General features: G+C 30.3%; 2 protein-coding genes across 4 annotated transcripts in view; one reads left to right on the forward strand and one right to left on the reverse strand.

Annotated features, from left to right (window-relative positions):
- Positions 1 to 22,418, forward strand: part of Ttc30 (tetratricopeptide repeat domain 30) — an 83,003-nt gene extending 60,585 nt beyond the window's left edge. Inside the window, exons 5-13 of one of the 2 annotated variants that reach the window (XM_075365297.1) lie at positions 1,211 to 1,346; positions 1,841 to 2,005; positions 5,134 to 5,402; positions 6,652 to 6,848; positions 7,013 to 7,223; positions 11,757 to 11,932; positions 12,890 to 12,985; positions 17,416 to 17,528; positions 22,255 to 22,418. In XM_075365297.1, coding sequence (XP_075221412.1) covers positions 1,211 to 1,346; positions 1,841 to 2,005; positions 5,134 to 5,402; positions 6,652 to 6,848; positions 7,013 to 7,223; positions 11,757 to 11,932; positions 12,890 to 12,985; positions 17,416 to 17,528; positions 22,255 to 22,385 — 1,494 coding nt within the window. In that variant the 3' untranslated portion in view covers positions 22,386 to 22,418. The remainder of the gene's footprint in view (positions 1 to 1,210; positions 1,347 to 1,840; positions 2,006 to 5,133; positions 5,403 to 6,651; positions 6,849 to 7,012; positions 7,224 to 11,756; positions 11,933 to 12,889; positions 12,986 to 17,415; positions 17,529 to 22,254) is intronic. The other variant, XM_075365298.1, reaches the window with a different exon arrangement.
- Positions 22,419 to 23,267: 849 nt separating this feature from the next.
- LOC142325182 (uncharacterized) overlaps positions 23,268 to 26,866 on the reverse strand; it is a 28,621-nt gene continuing 25,022 nt past the window's right edge. For both annotated transcript variants that reach the window (XM_075366610.1, XM_075366609.1), the window contains one exon: positions 23,268 to 25,440. In XM_075366610.1, the coding sequence (XP_075222725.1) occupies positions 23,366 to 25,440 (2,075 nt within the window). In that variant the 3' untranslated portion in view covers positions 23,268 to 23,365. The remainder of the gene's footprint in view (positions 25,441 to 26,866) is intronic.

The raw sequence follows: 26,866 nt of genomic DNA on the forward strand, positions 1-26,866 counted from the left end.
TTGAAATTTTCAACAGAATTCTAATCTAAACATCTATCTGTCTGTGTAATTTTAAAACTATCAGCAGTAACTTAAGATGAGATCAGCTACACCAGTCATGAGAGGTTTACAAGGGTGACTGAAAATGTTTTGTTGATTTGGTTATGTTTGAATTTTTTAAATAATTATAATTTTTAACAATCTTCATCGCCAATCAACATCGGCAAAAAAATTAAAAAATGGATCCCAGAACTGCACCTCCACCAGTTCAAAAAAAATATTATAAAGCCAAAAAAAGGGTTGAGAAACTTACTTTTTTAGGTTTGGCATAAATTTATTTTAAAGAATTTAATTTGAGAAAATTAACAAGTACACCTAGTTTATACAATCTTCTAGGAAATTCCTGGACAACTCTGTATAGAACCTAAATTCAAAATATTTTATATAATCAGCAGCAAATTTAATACTATTCTATACTTAATTCCATTGCATTCTATGCTTAATGTATAAAAATTCACAGCGAGGTTTATATTTGTAATGTCCCCACATTTTTTGGTTAACAATGTGAGGATATATGAATCCACAAGTTACTTATTACTAAAAAAAATTAACTTATGAGTTAATAACATACGCATAATGTATATATTGCATGTATATAATGTACTCATATGCATTATTGTACTATATTGCATACATGTATGTTTATACTACATTATGCATAATGTACCCTACACATTTTTTTTACATTATCACAATGTAAGTTAACACACACTGCACTCCTAATATATTATTTACTTATCTTGAAGTTCTATTTGATTGTAAAATTAATGTTTGTTATTATTGAATTGCCTGTGATTCATTACTTCATAAAGAAATTTTTGGAAGAATCAAGGATCAATCAGTTACTTCATTTATTAATTGAGAATCTAAGCTGATCATGAGAAAATTATTAGATATAATTTTTTTTAATAAAATATTATTTTTGCAATAATAACATCTGTGTAATTTTTTATTAATTTTTATTTTTATTAACATCCTAAGATAGGACAAACCTACCTAACTCTACTGTATTATTATCTGACTTACAGGTCATAAGCCAATCTGAATTAAATAAAATATATTTACTGTATGCACTGAAAAAAGTTAATGTGCTTCGTCCTGTTTAAAAGTGAGTTAATTCTCTTCCTAAGTTGCTTGCAATGTAATTTTGTTGTGATTTTTTTCCAAACAGGAAGGACATTATGATGATGCACTACAAAAATTTTCAACAGCACTGATGATTTTAGGATATAATCCCCATTTATCATACAATGTTGCTCTGTGTTATTACAGGCTTAAGGAATATACAGCAGCTCTTAAACACATTGGTAATTATTAATGTATATATTTATTTATAAGTATACTTTCATATTCTCTGTTATATGATTTTGGGTTTTTTGTTTGAGTATGAACTAAGTATATCTTAAGTATGAACTAAAGATATTCTAACAGTAATCTTATAATCAAAGTTTCATTATCAAACCGATGGTATTGTTACTACAAAATTGCTTTTTAAGAAAGAATATGTCTGTAACAGTATAAAACTTGCATTACTTTGATATTTTGTAAACATAACTGACTTTATGGTGAAGCCATTGTCTTGTAGAGGATCTGACCAGTCTTCACATTAAACCTAAAAATTGTAAAAATAATGTATGCTAAATGTATTGAAAATAATTATCATCAAGTTTGTATTATGAGTTTGTAATTGTTTACTGAAACAATTATGTAAGGATGGTCACAATGTACTATGTTGAAAATATTAATATGCCATCAAACAATAATTTTATTCTACATAAAAGTTATTAATGATTGTTTATAGGTGATATAATTGAAAGGGGTATAAGAGAATATCCAGAACTAAGTGTTGGAATGGCAACAGAAGGCATTGAAGTTCGTAGTGTTGGAAACACGCTTACATTGCATGAGACAGCTTTAATTGAAGCATTTAATTTAAAAGCTGCTATTGAATACCAACTTAAATCATGTAAGTTACATTTAACTATGAAAAATTACTTTTAAAAATGTTCTATGATCTGTGTTAAGAATATTGGGAAAAGGTAATACAATTATTTAATCTTTTTTACTTCCTTGTATGAAGTAAAGGAAATATTTTGATTGTGAAAAATTTCAGTTTTTAAATTTCAATGGAAATATTCATTTTGACCTTCCCTGAATCCAATTTGACTAGTTTCGGCATGACATCTGTACATATGTACGTATGTATGTGAGTATGTTTCTCACATAACTCAAAAAGCCGTAGGATGTTGAAATTTTGGATTTAGGACTGTTGTAACATCTAGTTGCTCACTTCCCTTTTTGACTGCAATCGACTGGACCAAAAGTGTCCATAAAAGTTGAAAATCAAAAAAAAATTGGATTTTGGACTTTTACTTAACTGCAGTAATAAGCCCTCATTGACAGCTTTTCAACGACATACATAAGTGGTATTTGTTTTCATTGGTTCCAGAGTTACAGCCAAATAAATAAATTTTAATTAATGAAATATTTGGATCTTACAATAGAAAAACACATCGACTATCACTTTCCAACTTCATCACTTATTTTAGCTTTTTTTTTTATTTAAATATATTGATTTATTAATAATGATTAACCTCTGATTGTAAAAAATGTTTTACAATAAATAATAATTCAATAACAACAATAAAAAAAATATATGAAAAAATATCAGAAGTTATTAATAAAATAAAATTTTATGTACTTCACATTTAAAATAAAAATGTGTAATGTAATTTAATAAGCATGCAAGGAAGTCATGTAGTAGTCTACATCAATTTTTTTTTAAATTTTGAAATACAAAATTTTATTACAGCATCATGCGATTTGTGTTAAGATATTTGTACTGATCTGAAGAGGATTAACTCACTTTTAAACAGTCCAAAGTACATTAATTATTTTCAGGTCATATAGATATATAAATAAAATATATTTTATTTAATTCAGACTGCGTCATAAACAACTGTAAGTCAAATAATTACACATGTTTCTGATGTGATAGCGGTCACAATTATCCTTTGCATGCCATTAGCTAGGAAATAAATTGGCGTCAGTTAAGTAGGTTTTGTCCTGTCTTAGGATGTTAATAAAAATAAAAGTTAATAAAAAATTGCACATACATTATTATTGGGAAATAACAACCCTTCTCCATTCACAGAATCTGTGAGTGCTAAAGAATACAGCTTAATGATAACTCCTTCAAACATCTCCTTTGAAGAAGTTGAGTTAAATTATAGAATATTTATTTAACATGTTGCTTAATGATAATTTTAACTATGTTCACTACACATTGTCTATTAAATGTCTGATAAATATTTGTGCAAATGTATATAAACATACAACTGTTAATTCATGTTTCGACTTTTCCTGAAAGAAATAAATCAACAAATAAAGTAATAAAGAGATTGTAATGGATTGATATTACCTTCTGATTTTAATTTACCTGTAGTTTTTTTGTGCACAGTTTACTGCATGACCATTTTCTAAAAAAAATTGTCCTACATAATATTGAAAAAAGGGACAAAAAAATTAATATACGTCGAGTTACTGCCTGCATTTTTCTGCTAAGAAAAGGCAGAACCTCAGAAAATATTTTTTGGGAAGTATTTTTGAAAATTGGTATGGACTTAACTTTTTTCTATCATTTTGTTCACATTTTATCAATAAGCAGTTGTTAACTAAAATAAATGAAATTACCAAAGAAATTTAGAGTAGAATAAAATTTTATTTAAAAAAAATAAAAAAATTTATTTTTAAATAAATTTTTTAGATAAAATTTAATTGTCTCAATTAAGATGAAAACATCTTTCTAGCTTTGTAATAATTAATTTTACTGTTTTAGTCAGTTTTACTGTTTAGACTGATAGACATAAATAATCTGCAAGTTGTACTTATAATTTCAACTTTATTGTTGTAAATTTAGTTTCAAATTTTGTCATGTTGATTGACAAATGCAATGCAAGTTTCACCTAGCAATAAAATTATGAAAAAATATTGATTGAACACTCAGATAACTTATACTAGACTACTTAAAATTTTAATGTTGTTTTATTTTACTCATGTTGCAGCTATTCTGCAGTGACTAATTAGATACTTATCTTGTAAGTGAATTGAAACAAGTTATATGTTTCTGATATGACAGTGGACACAATTCTCCTTTGCATACCATTAGCTAGAAAATAAATTGGCTCTACCTGCCTTATATACTTACTACCTTATATACTTTTGTATAGTTCACTGGTAGATCCTTTGATTATTTATAACTCTTATTTTTACATTAATGAAATCAGTAATGGCTTACATTTTAAAAATAATTTGCATCTCTATCAGTATTCTATTCTGTTTTATTGACTTGTAGTGTTGTTATAAAAATATAATTAAACATTGTTACGGATTTTGTTCCTTATAGTATGTTTTACTACAATTAAACAAATGATGAATGAGTTTGCAAAACTCATTCTCTGACATGTTATGAAGCGATTTAAGTTTCACATCCATCTTTATCAAACATTCCTTCAGTATTATTCTTAGTTGGTCAGGTTGAGAACTATTGATGGTTACTCAGAAGAGTATAGGTTTAATTGTTTGCAGAGACTTGGAATTTTTTAACTGTTCTTTATTTACACTTCTCATTAATATAAATGATCATCAACATAAATGAAACCATGGTGTATTGATGATAATGATCAAACCTTACTCAAGTTTTATTGCATTATTGATGTTTAACCAACTGACACTGAATTAATTATTCCTTGTTTTTACTAAAATTAGGAATTTAATATTAGGAAATATATATACAAGGAGAAACAGAAAAATATTAGAGATAGTAGCATTCATTTTGATAAAATTAACCTATATAATTACAAAATTACTACTATTACATGCTAAAAAATGCAACAGTAATTAAATTACTGTTAAACTGGACATTGAATTGAACACCATACCAAAACCAGTTCATTTTACGCAGAATAAATGTAAAATATACATACTGTTATGATCCAAGTATGACTGACACACTCCTTTCACACACCTGCTTTCATCATGTTACAAATTTCTAATTACTTAATTATAAATTGAAAATTTATTGCTTGATTGTAGTGGATTCTGCAAAAGAAGCATTAACTGATATGCCTCCACGATCTGAAGAAGAATTAGATGCAGTTACATTACATAACCAGGCATTAATGAATATGGAAACTCGTCCGACAGAAGGATTTGAAAAACTTCAATTTTTATTACAGCAAAATCCATTTCCTCCTGAAACACTTGGTAATCTTCTTCTACTCTATTGCAAATATGAATATTATGATCTTGCTGCAGATGTACTTGCTGAAAATACTCATCTAACATACAAATATTTAACTCCGGTTAGTAATTCAGTTATAATCATTATTGATTTCAGAAAATACTTATTGCAATTTATTTTTAATTTAAAAATTATATTAAATCTTTAAAAAAAATTAAAATAATTTTGTTGATATAAACATTTCTAATTACAGCAATGATTTAGAATAAAGGTTTATTAACAAGATTCTCCAATCTTCTGATGAAGAATCACAGTAATTTATTGTTTGACAGTAAATCGTGATATTTTATGTAAAGCACTTTATGTTAACCTAAAGATTAAAGTCAAAATCCTGCACTGGCCATTTACATTAAGTTTAATTTTCAGTTGCTGGAAATGTACACTATCATTTGATATAATTAAAACAAGTACTTCTAAATTATTTATTCTTGTTAAAATTCAAAGTAAAATTAAACTTTTTCTGAGTTTACAGTTGTGGTCACCATGAGACAAAACATAGATTCAATATTGTATTAAATAATTTAATTATTTATATGTAGGTATTACATTTTTGAAAAAAATTTTACTTTTAGAATTTAAATCAGTATTTTAATTTAATTCAGTATTCATTAGTATGAAGGGAACAGAATACATATTATCTGGGTAGTAATCAATTCAGATCTTACTCCTGCTTATGAGTGAATTTTAGTAGATCTTCTTGATCTTGAAGTAGATCTTGAAAGTTTCTAAAATTGAGTTTTTTTTTAATTTTTATTTGAAAGAAATATTTCAAAATAAAAACAGATATATTAAAAATATGATTTTTGTTTCTTTATTGAATTCTTTTACATCCTAAAACATTACATAGAATAATGTACTAACTTTTAATACATAGTTTTTTTTTTAATTTGAATTACTAATATACTAATACAGGGGGAAAAAACATTAAAAAAAATATATATATATATTGCAGCAATAATATATTTATTGCTGTATAATATATTTATACCATTTATCATTCAAAAATGTAAGATCTGTTGACAAATAGACTTAGGCTTCCTAATAGACTTGGGAATACACTCACCCATCCCTGGAATGTTACATGGATAGAAGTATCCAACTGGACAATAATTTGTACAGCCAGACTTCTCACTGGACATTAGTTCATAGAATAACTTTAAATTTATTGTTAATTACTTCATAATTTAATTTATAAAACCATTTTTTAAATTCCTAATTTAAGTTAGTTTTATAAGTTGATCAAATAAAATAAAAATTTAAATGATAAAAATTAATTGATCTTTTATTAATTTATTTTGTATTTTTCTCAGTATCTATATGATTTCTTTGATGCTTTAATAACTCAACAAAGTTCACCAGAAGAGGCTTATCGTAAGTTTGATGAAATAGCATCAAGACATACCGATGCGTTAAGAAAAGCAACAAAACGTGTTCAAGAGGCAAGAGATATGCATGACGATATTGCTGTAAAGAAATCTGTAGCAGATTATGAAGAAACATTAGACAAGTAAGCCATATTTTAAATTATACAAATAATTTAATTTTGAAACAAAAGTAATTTTAGTAAAAGATTTCTGTAATTTTAATAAAGAAAAAAAATGGAAATTATGTTAGTAAAGTAAATTTTTTCATTACAGATAATTTTTTTTTATAATTCACATTTTCTTTTAGGTATATTCCTGTATTAATGGCGCAAGCAAAAATTTACTGGGATCTAGAACAGTACTCACAAGTTGAAAATATATTTCATAAATCTGTAGAATTTTGTAATGAAAATGATACATGGAGACTTCATGTTGCTCATGTACTTTTTATGCAGGATAATAAATTTAAAGAAGCAACTGGATTCTACGAACCTATTGTTAAGAAGTATTATAACAATGTAAGTAATCTCATTCTTCTGCATGATAATATTTCTTGTTAACCCTTCACCATGCACTCATTACTGTATAATATGAGAGCTGTTTTTTTTAACCTACAATGGGCTACAAAAAAAAAAAATTGACATAACAAAATGACTTCATTACTAAAATGTTGAGTAGTATCTAACTTAATTTTTTTACATAGTTGCCAAAACTACTGAGGCATTTGTGGTATCATGACACCAGCTTTCCGATTTTCTCTTCAAAGAAGTTTGCCGCCAGCGAGGTAAGGTACATCTTGACAGCCTCCTGAAGTTCTTCGTTGATGGCAAAGTGTTGTCTGCCCAACCATGCTTTCAATTCTCTAAAGAGGTGAAAATCCCTAGGTGCTAGGTCTGGATCATATGGAGGATAGTCGATAACTTCCCATTTGAATTGTTTGAGAAGGTCTTGCGTCATGTTGGCACAGTGGGTTCATGAATTGTCATGGATCAAAACCACGTTGGACGAGAGCATGCCTCTTTGTTTGTTCTAGATTGCTCTACGGAGGCGACGTAAAGATTCACAATAAACCTTCTTTGTTGTTGTTGTCCTCTGCTGCATAAAGTCCACCAACAAGACACCTTTTTAGTCCCAAAAAATTGTAGCCAATGTTTTCCTGTTGCTCAGTGTACGTTTGAACTTTTTTTGCTTGTTTGGAAAAGAAGTGTGCATCCACTGTTCTTCTAGATGGTCATACTGAATCTATAGACTTTATAAACTCTTTCCCCTCATTATCGTAGCACGTGAGAAACATTAAGGTTGATGCCATCCGCTGCGTTTTGTGATCGTCCCTCAACATTTTTGGTAGCCATCGTGCCCACAGATCTGGCATCCTAGGTCTTTAGTCACAATTGTGTACAGAGAAGAGCTTGAAATTTCTAGGATTTCTGCATAAACCTCCTTTGTTGTGGACAAAATCATCAACACGCTCAACCACGCTCACGTGTAACATGCGGGCAAGAACTAGTGTCCTTTCCAGCCTTCATCATGGACGTCCATTCGCCCTTATTTAAATTTCTTACACTATTCCCGTACACTACTATCATTCATAAAGTTATCGCCATATACTAGGCCCATTCTGTGATGGATTTCAGCAGTGCTACATCCTTCTGCTTGTAGAAAACATATCACACTTTGCAACTCACACTTGGCAGGAGCATTGACTGATGTAATGGTAGAGGTTGTGGGGGAGTGCACTCGCATGATGCGCAGACCTGGTTCCGGCTTATCTCTCGTTCACTTAGATCCACAATTGGAGGTTAAAAAAAAACAACCCTCGTATAACAGGGTGTGCTGCAGTGTTTGGACTGCAAATCATTTATTCCCAATTTTTAAAAGACTTAGAACTACAATTTGTAATTGCACGATTAAGGAACGAGGGAGGTTTATTCCCAACATCATTATAGGAACTCATTTTTATTAAAAACGTAACACAAAATACAGAAAATAAAATTTTTTATTTACCTTTAGAAGTAGACTAAAAAAAAACTTAGATTGGTATATAAAACTAACAGTCAAAAAAATTTTAAATTAGGCAACTCAAGTACTAATTTTTATTTTAAAACATAAAGAATGTTACTCTTCCTCTTCGTCATACAAGATTGCATAGCTTGCAGGTAACTTTACAGAAGACATAGTCTTCGCAGATGTCTTGCAATGTTCCATAGCAAGTAATATGTAACATCAGTCGGTGTATTTTGTGTTCCACAAATATAACATTTTTTTTTAGACGTCGGTCTCTCTTGTGTAGTTCACTTCTCTAAAAGCCCTTTTATGTCTATCGGTAGGTACAGAAATGTTGTCCTTTGTTTCAAGTTGCTCTTTATCAATTCTTTTGCTAATTCAGTAAGACATTCTTTCCTATCCATCCTCTTTTCCACAATTTTTGGGTGATTGAACAGAAAAATTCTGAATGAATTGACTTGGGCTAAATCAAGTTAATGAAAAAATATGGCAAGAGGTCTTTTTGTTTTTCTTACAACTTGTCAACAGAATCAACCCCGCTTTTGTTTTATAATCTATAATCTTCATAGAGTTTCTGCTTTCTGGGTCTACATTGTCATTGTATTGCATTGTTGATGGTAGTAGGACTGCTTTTTTCCTTTTCAGTATGTATAACACAAATGTCTTGTCATGTTGGAATGAAAAATACTTGAACCAACAGAGCAAGACAGATCTATGAGAAATTCAGAAGGAATTTCACTTTTTTTTAACATTCCTAAAAATGTCAAACTTTGTTGTAGCAAATATTCAGCCAACTCAAAACAGCTACACTAGTTGTTGGCTATAATATTTATATTTGATTTTTCTATGGGAATAATCAAGCATTTTATGACATCTGAATGTTTGTTTGAAACTTGATATGGACAGTCTTTCTGCTTACTGCAGTATATTTCCAAATTTAGAATGTAAAATCTTTTGGAATTACATAATGCACAAAATTTTATGCCATGCTTGGCAAATTTTAGTGGCACGTATTATATCGAGCTCCAGTGGCCACGGAATGCAACTAACATTTTGTCCATTGTGGCATATTCACCCACATTGTAGCTATTTTGGTGGTTACTAATGAAATTAGAATGAAATTCCGTAATTACTACCAATTTGTCGTTTTCAGTTCCTTTCTGGATCTAACATCATCAAAATGCTAATATCTCATCAAAAACAAAAATTGCCTTCTGCTAGAATTAGCCCTGAGAATAATTATTCCACTGACATCACTTGCTCACAGTTTCAAAACATTAGAGTGGTTTTCGTTTTTATTGATATCAGAAATAATGCTCCCATTAGGGCTATAATTTCAGATCGAGATGTCTCTTTGAAGTCTCTCTCTCCCAGAGGCCTAAATTTTTGGATGTTAATGACCATGGCTTAGACAACTAATAATGGGGACACTAAAAAGTTTAGTTTTCTGATTAGTCAAAAGTTTGTTTTTTTCAATCACTGGCAAAGTCGTAATCTGTTTCTTTAACAGATAATATCTGTGTATATTTCAGAGTCTTTCTCTTACCTCTAATGATTAAGGCATCCCTAACTTAATATTCAAGAAAATACTATTTTTAGATTTTATTATGTAGCTCTTAAACTACATTTATTTTGTGTTCAGAATATTTATGTGTCAGAGAAAAATTCATTAATTGTGTCTGTAATTAAAAATTAATTCTCTTAGCCATGACATGTACGAATAGAATTTTTTTCTTTATATGTTGTGGTAATGACAAATAGTAACAATTTGGTTATTATGTAATAGAACTGAATGTATCTGCATGACTGTGGGTTGTATCAACTGTACAACTGTTAATTAAAATCAGAAATTAGAACATATTCAGTCTGTAATAATTCTCAGTTCCACAGACCCTGAAGTAATTCATAGAAGAAATTTATTTGTTCATGTTTAGATGGATTAGCTCATTTTGTCAGGATTTTGAAAGCCCCTTTTTATAATTTCCATAATATTTTGTTTATATCCTCTCAAATAGATATTTTATCAGCCCTCAGATAAATAAAAGAAGAAAAAATACATCCTCATTTTGTACAACAAATCCTCAAATGTATACAACAAGAAAAAGAATTATTTTCTGGTAGGAAAGTGCTAAAATAGATATGTAATGAAGGATATAAAACAGTCAATTTCGGTCATAAGAAATTAACTGTGTTTGAATTCAGTCTTTGGTATTTGTAATACACTGATCAGAATCTACTATGGTTAAGAATATAACTAGCACGTTGACATTTTCTCAAATTTGTGTAACAAAAAGGTTCTTTAAATTAATAATTACAAAAAGTAATTCTTTTGAGCTACTTTAAGTCTTAAAATATTTATGTTTAAATATAATAGATATAAAAAGATATTTTTTCTTCTGGTCCCTGTTTATTGTTTGCAGATTTGAATATTCTTTTTTATTGATTGTTTCCCATCTTTTTCATAAATTGTGAGAAACATAATCTTTCAAGTTGTAACACCTTACAACTAAATAGATTTTTTCAAAAAGCAGACTGCAAAATATTACTGAAGAATAAAACTAGTCAAAACCAAAAAATATTTTTCTTTTTTTTAAGTTTATATTGAAAAAATCTCAACTTCATCTTGTTTGTAATATGACATAAACTCTGCCTTTGTTAATTCTGGACTTGTTAAAGTTCATTTATCTTAACCGAAAAACATTAATGATTAATACTGTTTAGTACTGAGCTCATTCAAATTACATATTTTTTTAAGAGTACCGAATCTCTTGACGTAAGATTCATAACTAGTCTACTGCTGAACATAATTGAAAGAGTAATTTAAAATATAAAAATATTTACGATTTCATATGGAGGGGCATATTTAAGGGTATTTTCAGTATAAAAAATTTCTTTGTTCATTATGATAGACACAATTTACATGAAATGCACCTGTCATACTGTTGACATCCCTGCCACACGGATCTTCCCATGTCTTCCTTTAGAAATGGAATAATCAAGGAGTATTGTAACTTAAGTTTTTTTCTTTATATTTATTTATTTTTTAGATTTTAGGTGTTAGTGCAATTGTGCTTGCCAATCTGTGTGTTTCCTACATAATGACAGCTCAGAATGATGAAGCAGAAGAATTAATGAGAAAAATTGAAAAAGAAGAAGAACGTCTTGCTTATGAAGAACCTGATAAAAAGGTTTTTCATCTTTGTATTGTAAATCTCGTTATAGGGTAAGTTCTCAATTATTCTTTTATTAACAGGAATTATTTTTCTGATTAAATACTAATACTTAGATAACTAAAGGTGATGAAATGTGTAGTAATTATACTGGAATCTGTTCTGCTAATATGAATTTGTGTTGCTTATCAGCATGCAGTAAAAGATTGTTTCATAGAGTACTACTGATTTAATTAAATTAGTTAATAACCTTAAACAAAAAATTGATCAATACGTTTTGTAAACATGTACATTCAAATTGATTTGAATTTACATGTTTACTAATGAGATCCACGTTTTTCAAGATACCACTTCTGTAATTAAAACAACAGTGCTAACTAGCCATTGATTTTTTTTAACTATCAATTTCGTATCACATTGATTTCATTTGTGCTTGTATATTCACTTCTTGTGATGACTACATGTTTTTGTCCAAAGCATAATAAACATGAATACAACTTCTAATAAATTAATTAATGAAATTTGTCCTAGCACTCACTAAAACATCAGTTTCATTTCTAAATATACAGAACTCAAAAATTAAATTGCATGTAAATCAAATTTTTGCATAAAGAGATAGCCCTTCTCAAAAGATGGTAAACAGAAATACTCTTAAGTGTATTGGAGTCTTTATCAATATGATAGATGATATCTTTTTCTGAGCATAGCAGAAGTTTTCTCAGAAAACAATATGCCTGGTCTCTGCCTAACCTTTCCCAAGACATTTCCCTATTCAAAGATAAATCTTTACTTTAAAAGGAAACAGTTTATAAAACCAAGATAAACCTCAGTGTTGGTTCCAATTATGACAGAATTACTGAGATTTTCAACTTACAAGATGGCTAGTAAAGAGTGAACTCAGTCATGAATCTATAGAACTTAGTAATTGTTCACATCTAGATTTTGTTGTCAGTAACATTCCTAAAATTCCGTACTGGACGTAATTAAAATACCTTTTTTTATTTTTTCAGAACTCTTTACTGTGCAAAAGGAAATTATGAATTTGGAATATCAAGAATTATAAAAAGTTTAGAGCCTTACAATAAAAAGCTTGGAACTGATACTTGGTATGTACATTTCAAGTTTATTATTATTATTAAGCTTATACAGGAACCAGCAAAAACCGGATGGTTATGAAATGAATATACAAATCAGAAATATGACGTAAGAAAAGATTTTATTAATAGATTTGAAACTTCATTTCTTGCCATTATTAATTATATCACTTAAATTCTGAAGTTTGTTTTGTTTTAAAAATTATGTCTGATGAGTGGCAACCACCATTCCTCACACATTCCTACAAACGTACCTGTAAGTTTTCCACTGCTTGCACTAACAAGTAATTCAGTATTGCTGCTATTTGCGAATAGCAGCAATACCGCTAACTTCAGTTCTTCAGTTGTTTGAGGCCTTCCAACATACACTTTTGACTTCAAATATCCCCGTAGAAAATAATCATTCGTCGATAGATCTGGGAAGGGGGAAAAGGCCATGAAAGATCAATTATTTCTTGAAATGGCACATCCTGGAAATTGTCGTAGCACATTCATTGACATTCTTGCTGTGTAAGCATTAGCCCAGTTTATATTATACATTTGCAGTATTAATTTCAAGATCACGTAACTCTGGTGCAAGTAAATTATTCAGCACTTCCACATAACGAACTGAAGTAATCAAAACAGCTCGGCCATTTTCTTCATAAAAAATATTGACCTGACCTATCACTCCGAATTTAGCCACGATGCATCAAACTCTTACACGTTCACAATGAAGTAGACTCTCGTGAAGCTTACAAGGATTTTCTGCCTCCCAGCAATGGAAATTTTGTTTGTTCACACTGCCAGAAAGGTGAAGTGGGCCTTATCTGACATTATGATGATTGTATCGTTAGTAAGAATGTCCATAATTGAATCGGCACACTCTTTTCGCTTTTGAAAATCACATTCACCTAATTCTTGAACTGCTACAGTTTTATGTGGATGAAAATGAAGATATATATGCACTATCCTATGAACACTGATATGCCCAGCTCAGCGGCTTGCTGTGTGGTAGGGCGGCGTAGACTACTGATTATTGACTGACGCAATGCTTTGATATTTAAGGAAGTATGAATGGCCTGTGGGTTTCCTTTTTAAAGATGAAGCTGTTTCTCTAAAATTATTAACCAGTGCATTATTGTATTGCGACTGGGAACACTACTGTTCCTACCAACTACAGACTTGTACAAAACAACTGCTAAATTTTGACTACAGAATAGCCCGAATTAAAATATGTCTACCATGAATGCACAATATTGTTTGTTCCAGGAATAGATTGCTACTGAAATGACATTGAGTGAAGTGTACAATGTCATTCGTCCCATTCAAATTGGCGACATGTACAGTCTGATTCAAAACCATTTGTTTTTTCTGCCGTCTCTGTACTTTCTTACTTTTTTATTGTATTTTTTAAATTAACCTATAAAAATATTTTGCATGCTTTGGTTTACAGAAATATAAAAAATTAGTCAAAATGTAGAAAATTATATTTTATTTTCAATATGTGGCAGAGTACTAGTGTTTTTGCCTTTCATCCAGAAGATTCTGGATTCAATTCCACATTTTTCATGTGCTATAAAATTCATTTCTCATCGTAAAAAGAGAGTGGGTAACAGTAATTAACCATAAGCCTGTTCCTTGTGTGAAGTAAAAAAAATAATAAGTCGAACTTGATAATCTTGTCCAGTACTGTTCATCACTGCTATAACATTATTGAATAATTTACCTTTAGACATTAAAAGAAATAAGTATTATTTTGGGATTAAACCTAATAAATATTAAAATTTTAACATATTTTATATTTCTGCTAGGATTATCATAATTGATCTGACTTTCCCAGCATTCTATTAACACCCTTGAGTGATAAAAGTAGTAATAGTTAACTTTTAGCTCTCAAGAACGCTATAAGCCGTTTTGAGAATGGAGGCACTTTAAACGCATCAAAACAGAGTGATAATGCTAGAAAAGCCAGAAAATAACATTCAAATCAACTAATAAGTATTACACTGATAATATTAACTTAAATAAGGTATAGTTGTATTTGCCTTCTGATTTTAAATTTTAAAACATTCATTATTTGCAAATAAATATAAAATAATATTGGTACATTCTATGGAAGGAAATTGATACAAAATTATATAAAATCATATTTGTTGACTATTCTTGATGGCTGCATTTTCCCTTGTAATCTTTTTATAATTTCCATAAATAATATGTAAGTAGACATAATATATTTTGTAAAAACAAAGTCATTAAATAAGTTTTTTTATTATTTCTTCCTACACACTCAATTTTTAGATTAAAAATAAAATCTTAGTTTTAATATTTTGAATTCATAGACTTTTTTTTAGTTTCCAAGCCTTCAGGTTAGAGGTACAATTAATTAATATTAATAACATTTATTTCATTAAGAGTAAAAAGTATGAAGATACAGAAGATGTTCACTAATTGATACTGAAAAACTGACAAAAAATTAGGTTTATAAATAAATACAACAAAAATGAGTACAATGACTATTTACAAAATGCAAAAAAATGGTTATTTCTACCTGTATTTATAAAGGTAAAAATAAAAAAAAGAACAATACAATGTCCCTTTGGACAGGATTAGTAGGAACTGAATATCTTAGATAAATTTTCATCTCAGACTGTTCCATTCAAACCCATTCCCCTACAAATGCTCTTTGCGGTATATGGTAAGATATGTGATACGTTTGTCATATGATAGGATAAGATAAAAGGTTATCTCAAGAAAGGCAGTTAGCATGAGCTGTTATTGAAATACCTCATTTTTAAAACAAAACTTGGACAAGATGAACATATTTTTAACAAAAACCTTATATAAAAAAATTTTAAATAATCGTCTGGGCTATCCTTAATTTGTTGATCGCTGCTTTTAGAAGTTCAGTTGTGAATCTGGAGAACCATATTCTTAATTCCTTTACTTAGAATATTATTCTTTTAAGTACCTTTCTCTGCAAAATGTATAAAAGAATGTTACACATGTTGTGAATTAAACACTAAAGTTCTCCACATTTGATGGTATTTAGCACTTCTGTCACCTTATTCATTCTACTCAAGATCTCATTATTATTTTTTCTGTTCAGGACACTTTCAAGATCCTGCAATAGAGTCACATCTTAACAATTCCATTCTTTTTACTAATGCAAAGCCAAGGTCTAGGATTCAACCCTGTAAAATAGAATCAAGATTTTACGTCCAAATTCAATTTATGGCTTTTAAATAAACGGTGATAAACATAATTTTTGTTTCCTAACATGCGATACATGGTTTTAATTTGTTTTTTGATGCTGAAAACGAATATGAACTTAGAATCCTATCTATCACCCACCATTTTTTTTTAAATTTAAATTTTAATAAAAGGATTTTTTTCATTTTTCACTTATAGTAAGCATTTTAAGCTCATATATTGTATTTAGTTAGCTCATTTTTTATTGTTTAACTTTGTTAAGATAATTTGTAAGCTACAAATAAATAATACTAGACAAAGAATTAAATCATATCATAGTCACATATTATGATATGATATCTAATATTGAAGAGCGAGACTTCATGGACAAGATTAATCACGTCTGTGTAGGTCAAAACATGTAGCTGAAAACACAGCTGTGTTGTTTGTATTAAGCACTGGATTTAGGAATTAATTAACACAGCTGTGTTGTTTGTATTAAGCACTGGATTTAGGAATTAATTAATTTTATTCACTCTTATTTCTGTCTTATGTTTGTTAACAGTGCAGTGTCATAATATCTCGAAATTGTGTAAATGATGTGGATACCTTTTGTTATGTATGTGGTGAGTTTACTGTAAAATCAAATAGAAAAGACATTACACCTTTAATTAAAAAAGTAGATCATTTGTACTTTAGTGTAAAATTGGTGATCAGGATAAGACATGGGCTCCTCATATAGTATGCACTAATTGTTCCTTATCCACTCTAATAATGTATTTGGGAAAATTTATTACTTTAGGGAACAGAAACCATATCATAGTTTTTTTTGTTTTTTTTTACTAAAAATTCAAAAAAATAATAAATAGTTTGTATTCCAATTAAAAAAATGTTTGTGAAATTTAATGTATTATGAACAATATTTCAGAGTAAATTTTCTCACAGAGGCAGAGGAAAATAATATTTTACTACATATATTTATAAAAAAGTAAATGTTTGGCTCTGTAACAAGAGAACATAAACATGGCATGGGCATCTTATAGTGAACTTAAACTTAGCTTTATATATGTTATGTCAGCTATAACAGGCTGGACATGTATTTTCTAAGTTACAAAATGTTTTTTCTTACAGAATATTTATTTACATTTGTTATAGGTATATCTGAATTAGAAAAAAAATCTTTTTAGTGTGAGACCTACATATACTACTGATAATTTTATAGCAATGATTATTTTAACCAGATTATTTATTTTGTTTACACATTTTTATAGGTTTTATGCTAAAAGATGTATGTTATCATTGATTGAAAATTTAGCAAAAAATATGATTGTTTCTAGAGATTCATTTTTTCAAGAATGTCTAGTATTTTTAGAACAATGTGAAGGTAAGAATATTTTTTCTCATATGTGTAGAATAAAAAAATAATTACTACATACTTAAATTCTGTTAAAGTTACTCAATACTTGTTAATGTATTAATAATCCCATATAATAATATTATAAACAAATTTCTTAAACTACAGTACAAGAGAGTGATTCTGAATGTTTTTGTATTCCTAGCACCCTAAAATGGTCAGATAAATTTGATGCACTCAGATAAACTGTTAGTATGCAATAAGTGATTATTTTATTAATATTGGCCTAAGCAAATTATAAAACAATTGGTCTGTACTTCATAATACAGTAAAATTAGTAATCAATATGAACATACAGAGAAAATTAGTAAACTGTTTAAAAAAAACACAAAAAAATGAAACACATTTCTGAAGCAGTTAATATTAAAAAAATCTCAATGTATAATTTGTGGCTCAACTAAATGTTCAGAAAAATTGTTGATAGGCACACTATTTCGTCTTCTTTTTGTAAGTGTAGTCACTTTGATTCTACTTTTAATTATCCATAAGTGAAGAATTCTATTTTACATAGGTAAATCTACCTATATTTTGCTAATAAAACCAGTTTTAATTTTTTGTTGATAGATTTGAATAAAAATAAAAATTAAATTGTTAAAATTAATTATTAATTTATTGATAGATGAAAGCACATAATAATTTTTTGTTGAATACTAGTACTTATTTATCTTTAATAATATTAAACAGGTATGACACACATTTTATGATCTAATTTTATTTCAAAGTAGTTTCAAAAGTTATGTTTGCCTTCAGAAAGAATGAATTCATGAAGTTCTTCTGTCAGCTCTAAGAAGTAATTTAAAAACACTTTCCCAAAACAATCATACTTTATTAATTCATTATGGTTTTTATGAAAATAATGTTTATAGATTTAAAGTCATGATCAGTTCCAGTCTTTAATGAAACATTGAGTTTTTCTAAAATAAAATGTTAAAAAAATTAAAATTAACTATTTTAATCATAATGAACTTAAACTTAGCTTGCCGGCCTTCGTGGTGCGAGTGGTAGCGTCTCGACCTTTCACCGGGTTTCACTGGGTTTCGACCTTTCACTGGGTTCGAATCCCGGTCAGGCATGGCATTTTTCACACACTGCAAAACATTCATCTCATCCTCTGCCAGAATGAATTGTTTGAATACGGACTTGGAGGTAAAAAAAAAAAAAAAAAACCATCAAAGTTAACCCACCAGGTTGGTCTAGTGGTGAACATACACGTCTTCGCAAATCAGCTGAATTCGAAGTCGAGAGTTATAAGGTTCAAATCTTAGTAAAGACAGTTGCTTTTATATGGATTTGAATACTAGATCAAGGTATTCTTTAGTGGTTGGGTTTCAGTTAACCACATATCTCAGAAATGGTCAACCTGAGACTGTACAAGACTACACTTCATTTACACTCATACATATCATCCTTATTCATCCTCTGAAATAATACCTTACAGTGGTTCCGAAAACTAAACAAAAAAAACCTATCAAAGTTAAACCATTTAACTAAGTTAAACTAATAGTTAAACCATTTAAAGTGAATCTTAGATTAGTAGTATTATTTTTTTTTCATTGTCTAAAACAGTGGAAGTCAACCTTTTTGTACCTACCACTCACTTTTGTGTCTGTTAGTAGTAAAATGTTTTAACCACCCATCAGTTCTATATAATGATGATTTATAAAATAGAGAAGTAACTTTACTATTTTAATAATAATTATAATTATATTTATTACATAATAATAATAATTACTTACCAAATACTTTGTCAGACTTTCACTAAGTCCACTTCATAAGTTTCACTTCATTTACACTCATACATATCATCCTTATTCATCCTCTGAAATAATACCTTACAGTGGTTCCGAAAACTAAACAAAAAAAACCTATCAAAGTTAAACCATTTAACTAAGTTAAACTAATAGTTAAACCATTTAAAGTGAATCTTAGATTAGTAGTATTATTTTTTTTTCATTGTCTAAAACAGTGGAAGTCAACCTTTTTGTACCTACCACTCACTTTTGTGTCTCTGTTAATAGTAAAATGTTTTAACCACCCATCAGTTCTATATAATGATGATTTATAAAATAGAGAAGTAACTTTACTATTTTAATAATAATTATAATTATATTTATTACATAATAATAATAATTACTTACCAAATACTTTGTCAGACTTTCACTAAGTTTGACAGAATAAATCTTTTCATTATTACTTTCAGAAAACTGTATGACACTATCATATAATGCTACAAAACAAGCCAAAGATGTACCCTTTGATAGCCACCAGACTTCTGTGTGCATAACCTAATAAAATTTTCATTATTGTCCTGGCAAAGCTGTTGAAACATTCTATCATTTTTGCATTGGATTTGATCTTGTTTATGGCTCGAATTATTATAGTTAATGAGGTGATAGTTAATAACATTATAGTTAGACTTTTACTTAGACTGTTTTCCTACAAGATGTCTGTGCACCACACAATGAATACATAAACCATTTGACACTTCTTCCTTCAAATAAGCAACAAATCCACGATAGCGACCTACCATTGATTGTGCTCCATCAGTAGCGCATGCAACAATATTAATCAAAGGAATATTATTTTTTTGTAAAGTATGATTTCACAGTATTAAATATAGATAATCCTCCTATATCTGCAATGTTTTTTATTGCAAATAACATTCTTCTCATAATGTATGGTCTTCTTCAAAATAATATACATATGCCATCAATAAAGCATAATTATCTGCAATGGTAATCCAACTGCATGGAAAATGATGAGTTTTGGAGAATACTTTTTACAAGTTTTTTTACAACCTTAATCGCTTAGGGGCACATTTTTAAAATTGCAGGTATATCCTGATGCATTGAGATGCTTGAGATAAATTCTTTTATAGAGAGTATTATTACAGTTTCTCCAACATATAGTTTTACTAGTTTTTCCAATTAATTGTGATTAATTGGCAATTAATCCATCTTCATTCTCTGCATGTTGTTTCTTAAATGATGCAACGATTGTTGAAATTTTGTATATATTTCCTTAAGATATTCAATAGGATTGCCCTTATCATTTGGATGCTTTGTAGAAAGACGTTCTCGCAATCAACTTGGCTTCATTGCCTCATTGGATAAGGTTTTATGACTCAATAAACACATTGGATGTAGCTCATGCATATGTTACCCATCTAGTACTGGACTTTTTTGAGACATGGGCTCACAATATTTTGTTTGAAGCTGTAGCACGTACTCACTCTCACAAATCTAACTGCATACTAACCATATGCTCAAGCTATTCTGGGACAAGGCTCTTTTGTTTGTGGTTGCATTATAGCACCATTTAGTTTCACTTATGTAATGTGAACTTATGCACAGGCGATATAAATAGTAAATTTTCTGAAATTTTAATTGTCAGGGGGAATTTTATGAAAACCTAATGAAAATATTTCCAAATAATGCTATGAAATTTTTTTAAAAAGCCAATTAAATTTAAAAAAAGGAAAGTGCTACAGTATTGGACAAAACTCCTGCCATGTACCATGAAAGCCGGAACCCCCAGTAGTGGGCACTAGGGACCAGATTGACTACCACTGGTCTACAATGTAACTAAATTTATTTATCAACTAATGCACACAGTTAAATAACCTTTATTATCTCTATTTCCTAATTTACATAAACTATTCCTCTTAGTCACCCTATGAGTTTTTATTAACCTGAGCTTATTTTAAAATTTTAAAAATAATATTTTTCAGATAGTTTATTTTGTATGTTTTTACAATTTCCATTTGTTCTCTTTATTAGTGGTGCAGTTTCTTTTATGAGGCCCCAGCTATGTTAGAAATTTTGTTATTTCTTCTTTTGTTGCTTCATATATTCAAAAAATTTTGTAGTGATTAATTTTTATGATGGCTTTACCTATATAATAGATTCAGATTGGTCAGATTTTGTTTTATTTATACTACAATGTTCTATTTATCATATTTTTATATTTCAGTCAGGCTTGGCAATTTTTTTTATGTACTAAAAAATTTATTTCTCATCTTTCATCAAGAAAGATTTATAGTATTAGTATTTTTATAGTAAAAATGCTTCTATACAGATGCATTTTCAGAATTTTCTGCCATATTATGTAGGCATATTCCTCTCATCAAAACTCATCAAAATAATGAAAAAGGTTCATATAGGCGTGGAAATGCTTTGATTAGAATTGAAAAATTGTTAAATTTAAAATGAAATTTTTTTTCCAAATTTCTGTCTTAATGGTATACTAAAATTTAACAGACACAAATTACTGATCAAAATAGTGGTTTTATTTACAATTTTTACAATTTTAGATGAAAAATATGGGTCCACAGAAATGATATCTCCAGTAATTTCTGAGAAAAGTTTTGACTAATCTAAAAATTTTAATCAAAAAGGATGCTTCTTTTAGATAAGAAATAAATTCATTTAGGTAAATTGCCAGTTACCAAATAAAACTTGCCGAGTTGCTGAGAATGTGATGCTTTGCTTTATGTTTTATACTTTAAGGGAAAATATTATTCTATGGTATATTAAACTATGCTATGTAAGTAATATACTATAGCAGTACATAAATACAGGTCAGGTAGTTTTATAGTTACAGGCAATGGTAACTATTAAAATACTTTTATGAATGGAGGTAAACTATACATTAATCTTATACTATATATATTTTTTTATTTTATTTTCTTAATAAGCATACGGGAAGGATGTTAAGACAGCAGAAGAACAGCCATTAGCAGAAGCTCAACTGCATCAAGGCAAAAACACAGTCACCTATGAAGCACGTCTATTAAAAGCATTACTCTTAAGATTACAAATGTTTTAATGTATTTTTCTTATATTTTAAATAAATGTTCAAACAATTATCACTTTCACAATTTTTTTTGGTAGGATTTTTCCTAGCACAAATGGGCCTAATCTCTAAGCCCCACTAAAGGAGGCCACTACCCTAGCCCCCTAATCTTTGCAAAAGGAGGCTGGCCTTTTGTACTCATTGCCTGAAATTCCAATTTGGCTGGGAATCAAGCAGGAGTTCACAGAAAATAAATGGGGGTGATTCATGCTAAATTTTGTAACAGCTGGATTTCTGTTTGAGATAAATACTTAGCCAATCTTGTATGAGGGAATCTTTTTTGCTCCCTTTCTGGGATGAAAATGCTTGGAATGGGCATGTTTGAAGTGAGCCTAGTAGGCCCTATTTGCCATTCAATTTTCTGAATAGGGTGATTCACAACTGGCAAAGGGAAGATCTTTCAAAACAAGCAATTTGGAAAAGGAGGCTGGAAACAAGCCTCTTGCCCCACTAGCATGTTCATTACCCCAAATTCCATTATGGCTGGGGATCAAGGAGAAGTTCACAGTTGTTACACTGAGTGCACCAAGTGTAATAACATACTGAACCTCAAAGGGTGTCTTAGTACATATCACTGTGCTACTAACTGCACTCATGGAATCTTGAATCTTAAGGGTCTGCGCTAAACCCTTAATATAATTTCAGGGTTTATTAATAGTATACAACTCTGCAACAAACATGTACAAACATCTGTATAAACTATAGAGTCCCCTGATTCTATAGTAAGATTCTTACTGTAAGACAGTATAAGCATTAATTTACTAAAGAAATTTTTGGGTTTCTGAAACTAGTTTCTCAAAAATAGCTTCTGAATACTTCAAATTAAATTATACACAGAACATTAATTATAAATTTTTATTTCACTAAATGTACAAATACTTAGCCAAATTGATAAAGAGGTTTCTGCAATTACTATCTTTATTAAGTGGAGTACATAATTTAAATTTTAAATTTTACCATCTACAGCCACAACCATCTGTCTGCATCGGTACCTCATCACAACATAAACGATTGAAGCAATCTGGCGCATAATCACTATTAGGATCTTGTGAAGGGGGTCCATTTTGGAAATCACCAGTTGCATTATAAGGTCCTTGAGATGACTGCCTATTGAAATTATCATTTACAGGAGGTGCTGGACACTGAACTGTGCCTCCAGCACTATACTGGCTGTACTGGCTTGGTGATGCTGGCATACATTCAGAGGCAACACAACAGCTGAATTCAGGAGTGATCCCACCATTTGGCACTTGGGATGGTGAAGAATAAGAAAATTGTGATCCATTTGGAGGACATACCTGATAATCACCACTAGTGTAAGCAGGCTGTGAATTAGATTGTGAATTAGTTTGAGGAAATTGAGGTGAATATGACTGAAAGAATGTTTGTTCTTGCATTCTAGATTGTGCATAACATGGCGATTGTGGTATTGATGTAGGTTGAGGTGGAGGAGAAGGTGAAGGTGAAGGTGAAGGTGAAGGTGAAGGTGGCTGTGTAGAAGAAATATATGATCGTCGTGGTGATGGGGGTTGAGAGCATAGTTGTGGTTGAGGTGGACATCGTGACTGAGAAAACTGAGGCTGTGGGCAGAATGATGGCCGTGGTGAGGGAGAATTTGTGTTTTGTCGATACTGTGGTGTAGAACCATTTGATTGTATGGATGTACGTTTTTGAAGTGGTGGTGGAGCTGTTGCTGCTGCTGCTGCTGATTGTTGCATATAATTTGCCTGGAAAGATCCTTGCTGTGATAATGCTGTTTGCTGCACATAGGCTGCACAAGGTGATTGTAAGTACTGTGAAGCTTGAGGCTGTGTACACATTTGCTGAACTGAAGATTGCTGCTGAGTTGAAGGTCGCTGCTGAACTGGAGGTTGTTGGACTGGAGATTGCTGCTGAAAATACTGTTGACAATATTGTGAACATGAATTTTGAGTGGTTGATGAACGCAGTACCTGCTGCTGCTGCTGCTGCTGCTGTTGCTGCTGCTGCTGCTGCTGCTGCTGCTGTTGCTGTTGCTGCTGTGAATAATACTGAGATGAAGGGCTTTGTCCAACATGTGGTTGTTGTATTTGTGGGTATGGTGACTGTTGTTGACATGGTGACTGTTGTGGACACGATATCTGTGATGCTGATGGTGGAAGAGATTGTGCTGAAGGCTGCATGTTAGATGGTTGTGGTAAACATGATGAATGAATTCGCTGAGATTGCTGAGGTTGCTGAGGTTGCTGAGGTGGAGTTATAGGAGTTGAGCAACATAACACTGATGGTGGTGGTGGAGGTGGCTCTGGACAACATGGTTGTGGAACCAGTGATTTTCCTACTGATTTAGCCACCGAAGTAATATTTGCTATTGGTGTTTCTGGACAACATGTTGGTGGTGGAGGTGGTTCTGGACAACATGGTGGTGGTGAAGTTGCTTCTTGACCATATGATTGCGGTTGGTTTTGCATTGAAATAGATTTACGTTCTTTATCTGAACATTGTGACTCAGTTGGCGGACTCTGTGTGTCTGGTTGTTCAACAGGACCACAGGATGATGATGGTATCGATTCACTTAATGGCTCTGCTGATTGATTCTGATCAGGTAGACAAGGAGGTTTACATGGTGGTGAAGGAGGTAAAGAAGGTGGATTTGAACAGTACTGAGGAATCTGAATGATTACTTGGACTTTATTGTCAGCACAGTTAGGAAATGTCGATTGTGTTTGACTATCCTTTTGACCACATTTGTCACAATCACTCATTTGATTACAATTTGAATATCCATGTTTTTCATTAGCATAGTCAGTGTCATCATCACTGACACCACCATTGCACATCATATCACAGAACTGCTGTTCATCATAATCATCGAAATCCTCATTGTGACAATAATCTTCATTAACATCACTAAACTGTTCACAACAATCAAATTCTCCAGATGCTCCAGTGTTCGTTTGGCTATCTTCTTCACATTGACTATTTTCTTCAGCATCACAACAACTTTTTGCCTGTGATTTTGATTTCTGAGGGGCTCCATAACCTTGACCTGTAAATATGAATAGAGTGAATAAAGTGTTTTAGTTACAAAGGAAAATTTTTTTATTACAAAAGTGCTTTTATAATAATGAGAATCTAGTGGATATTAGCCTTTTATCACCACTTTCCAACATTTTCTTTGTAACAATTTTCCCTGACATGACATCTCCCAGCAATGACAATAGATTTAGTTTAGCCTACATTAATGTATTGAATTTCAGTGAATCAGAGCCAAATATGTATATAGTTATATTTGAAGAAAGTCATGAATGAAAGGTTTTTGGCATAACAAATTATTGAGCATTAATTGTAAGTAACTGGGTTTTAACTTTTCAGGCAAATTTTATATTTATAAGTGATGAGCGAGTATTGTTGGGCGATTAAATGAGTTGGTAGTATTGGGAGATTGATTGAATGATTGAATAGCACATACCATAGAGGAAGACCAAGTTGGAAAGAAAAAACTTTTGCTCCATTTGAGCAAAGTAATGGAATTAAAAATTAAGCATTGAAAAATGAACTATTTGAAGGAATGGTTATTCTCCATAGGAACCTTCATATGAAATTGATTGGTATCCATATTCAACAGATACCTTCAAAATAAAGTTTGTATGTTATGAAGAAAGCCTTCCTATTACAATGAAGTACTATTACATTAGGACTAAAATTCAATGGAGTACTCTCCAAGTATCTTTATATCCCTCTAATAAGGAAATCTTTCTTAATGTTGCAGTTGAGCAATGGCCTTCTACATATTTTCTCCAGTGATCATTCACAAGATCAGTGGACAACTCATTCATTAACATGGTCCTTAAATGAAATTCATCTTTAGACCTGGGCAAATCATACTAGATCATAAAATTTGACTATCAACCACAATCCCTACTACCAACAGTATTACTACTATGGTTCACAGTTTGAACCATAGTCTATATATTTCATATCTAAAATAGATAGTATCCTTTAAAAGATCACCGAGTAAATTAACTTTCATTCACAAACATGGTCCTTAAATGAAATTCATACCCTTTAAACCTGGTTAGATCATACTGGATCATAAAATTGTATGACTGCATCAACCACAATCCCTACACATTACCCTACTATCAACTTACTATGATTCACATTTTACAAGTGAAAAATCTTTTATAATTCATACTTTCTTTAGACTTTTGTTGTGCTTGTGAGCATTAGTCCACATAGTTGCTCATAATGTGAACAGAATTTAGTCCTATGATTAATATTATTCTATAGTTGATAAATCAAGTGTGTAATTTTTTAAATAATGTTTGACATCACTTAAAACCTCCTCTAAGAATCATGAGACCTTGCCATTGGTGAGGGGGCTTGAGTTGCTCAGTGATACAGAGTAGCTGGACCAAAGGTGCAACCATATCGTAGATGTATCTGTCGAGAGCCAGACTAAGGAATGATTC

Source organism: Lycorma delicatula, chromosome 5 (genome assembly GCF_047948215.1).
Source record: "Lycorma delicatula isolate Av1 chromosome 5, ASM4794821v1, whole genome shotgun sequence".
NCBI lineage: Eukaryota > Metazoa > Arthropoda > Insecta > Hemiptera > Fulgoridae > Lycorma > Lycorma delicatula.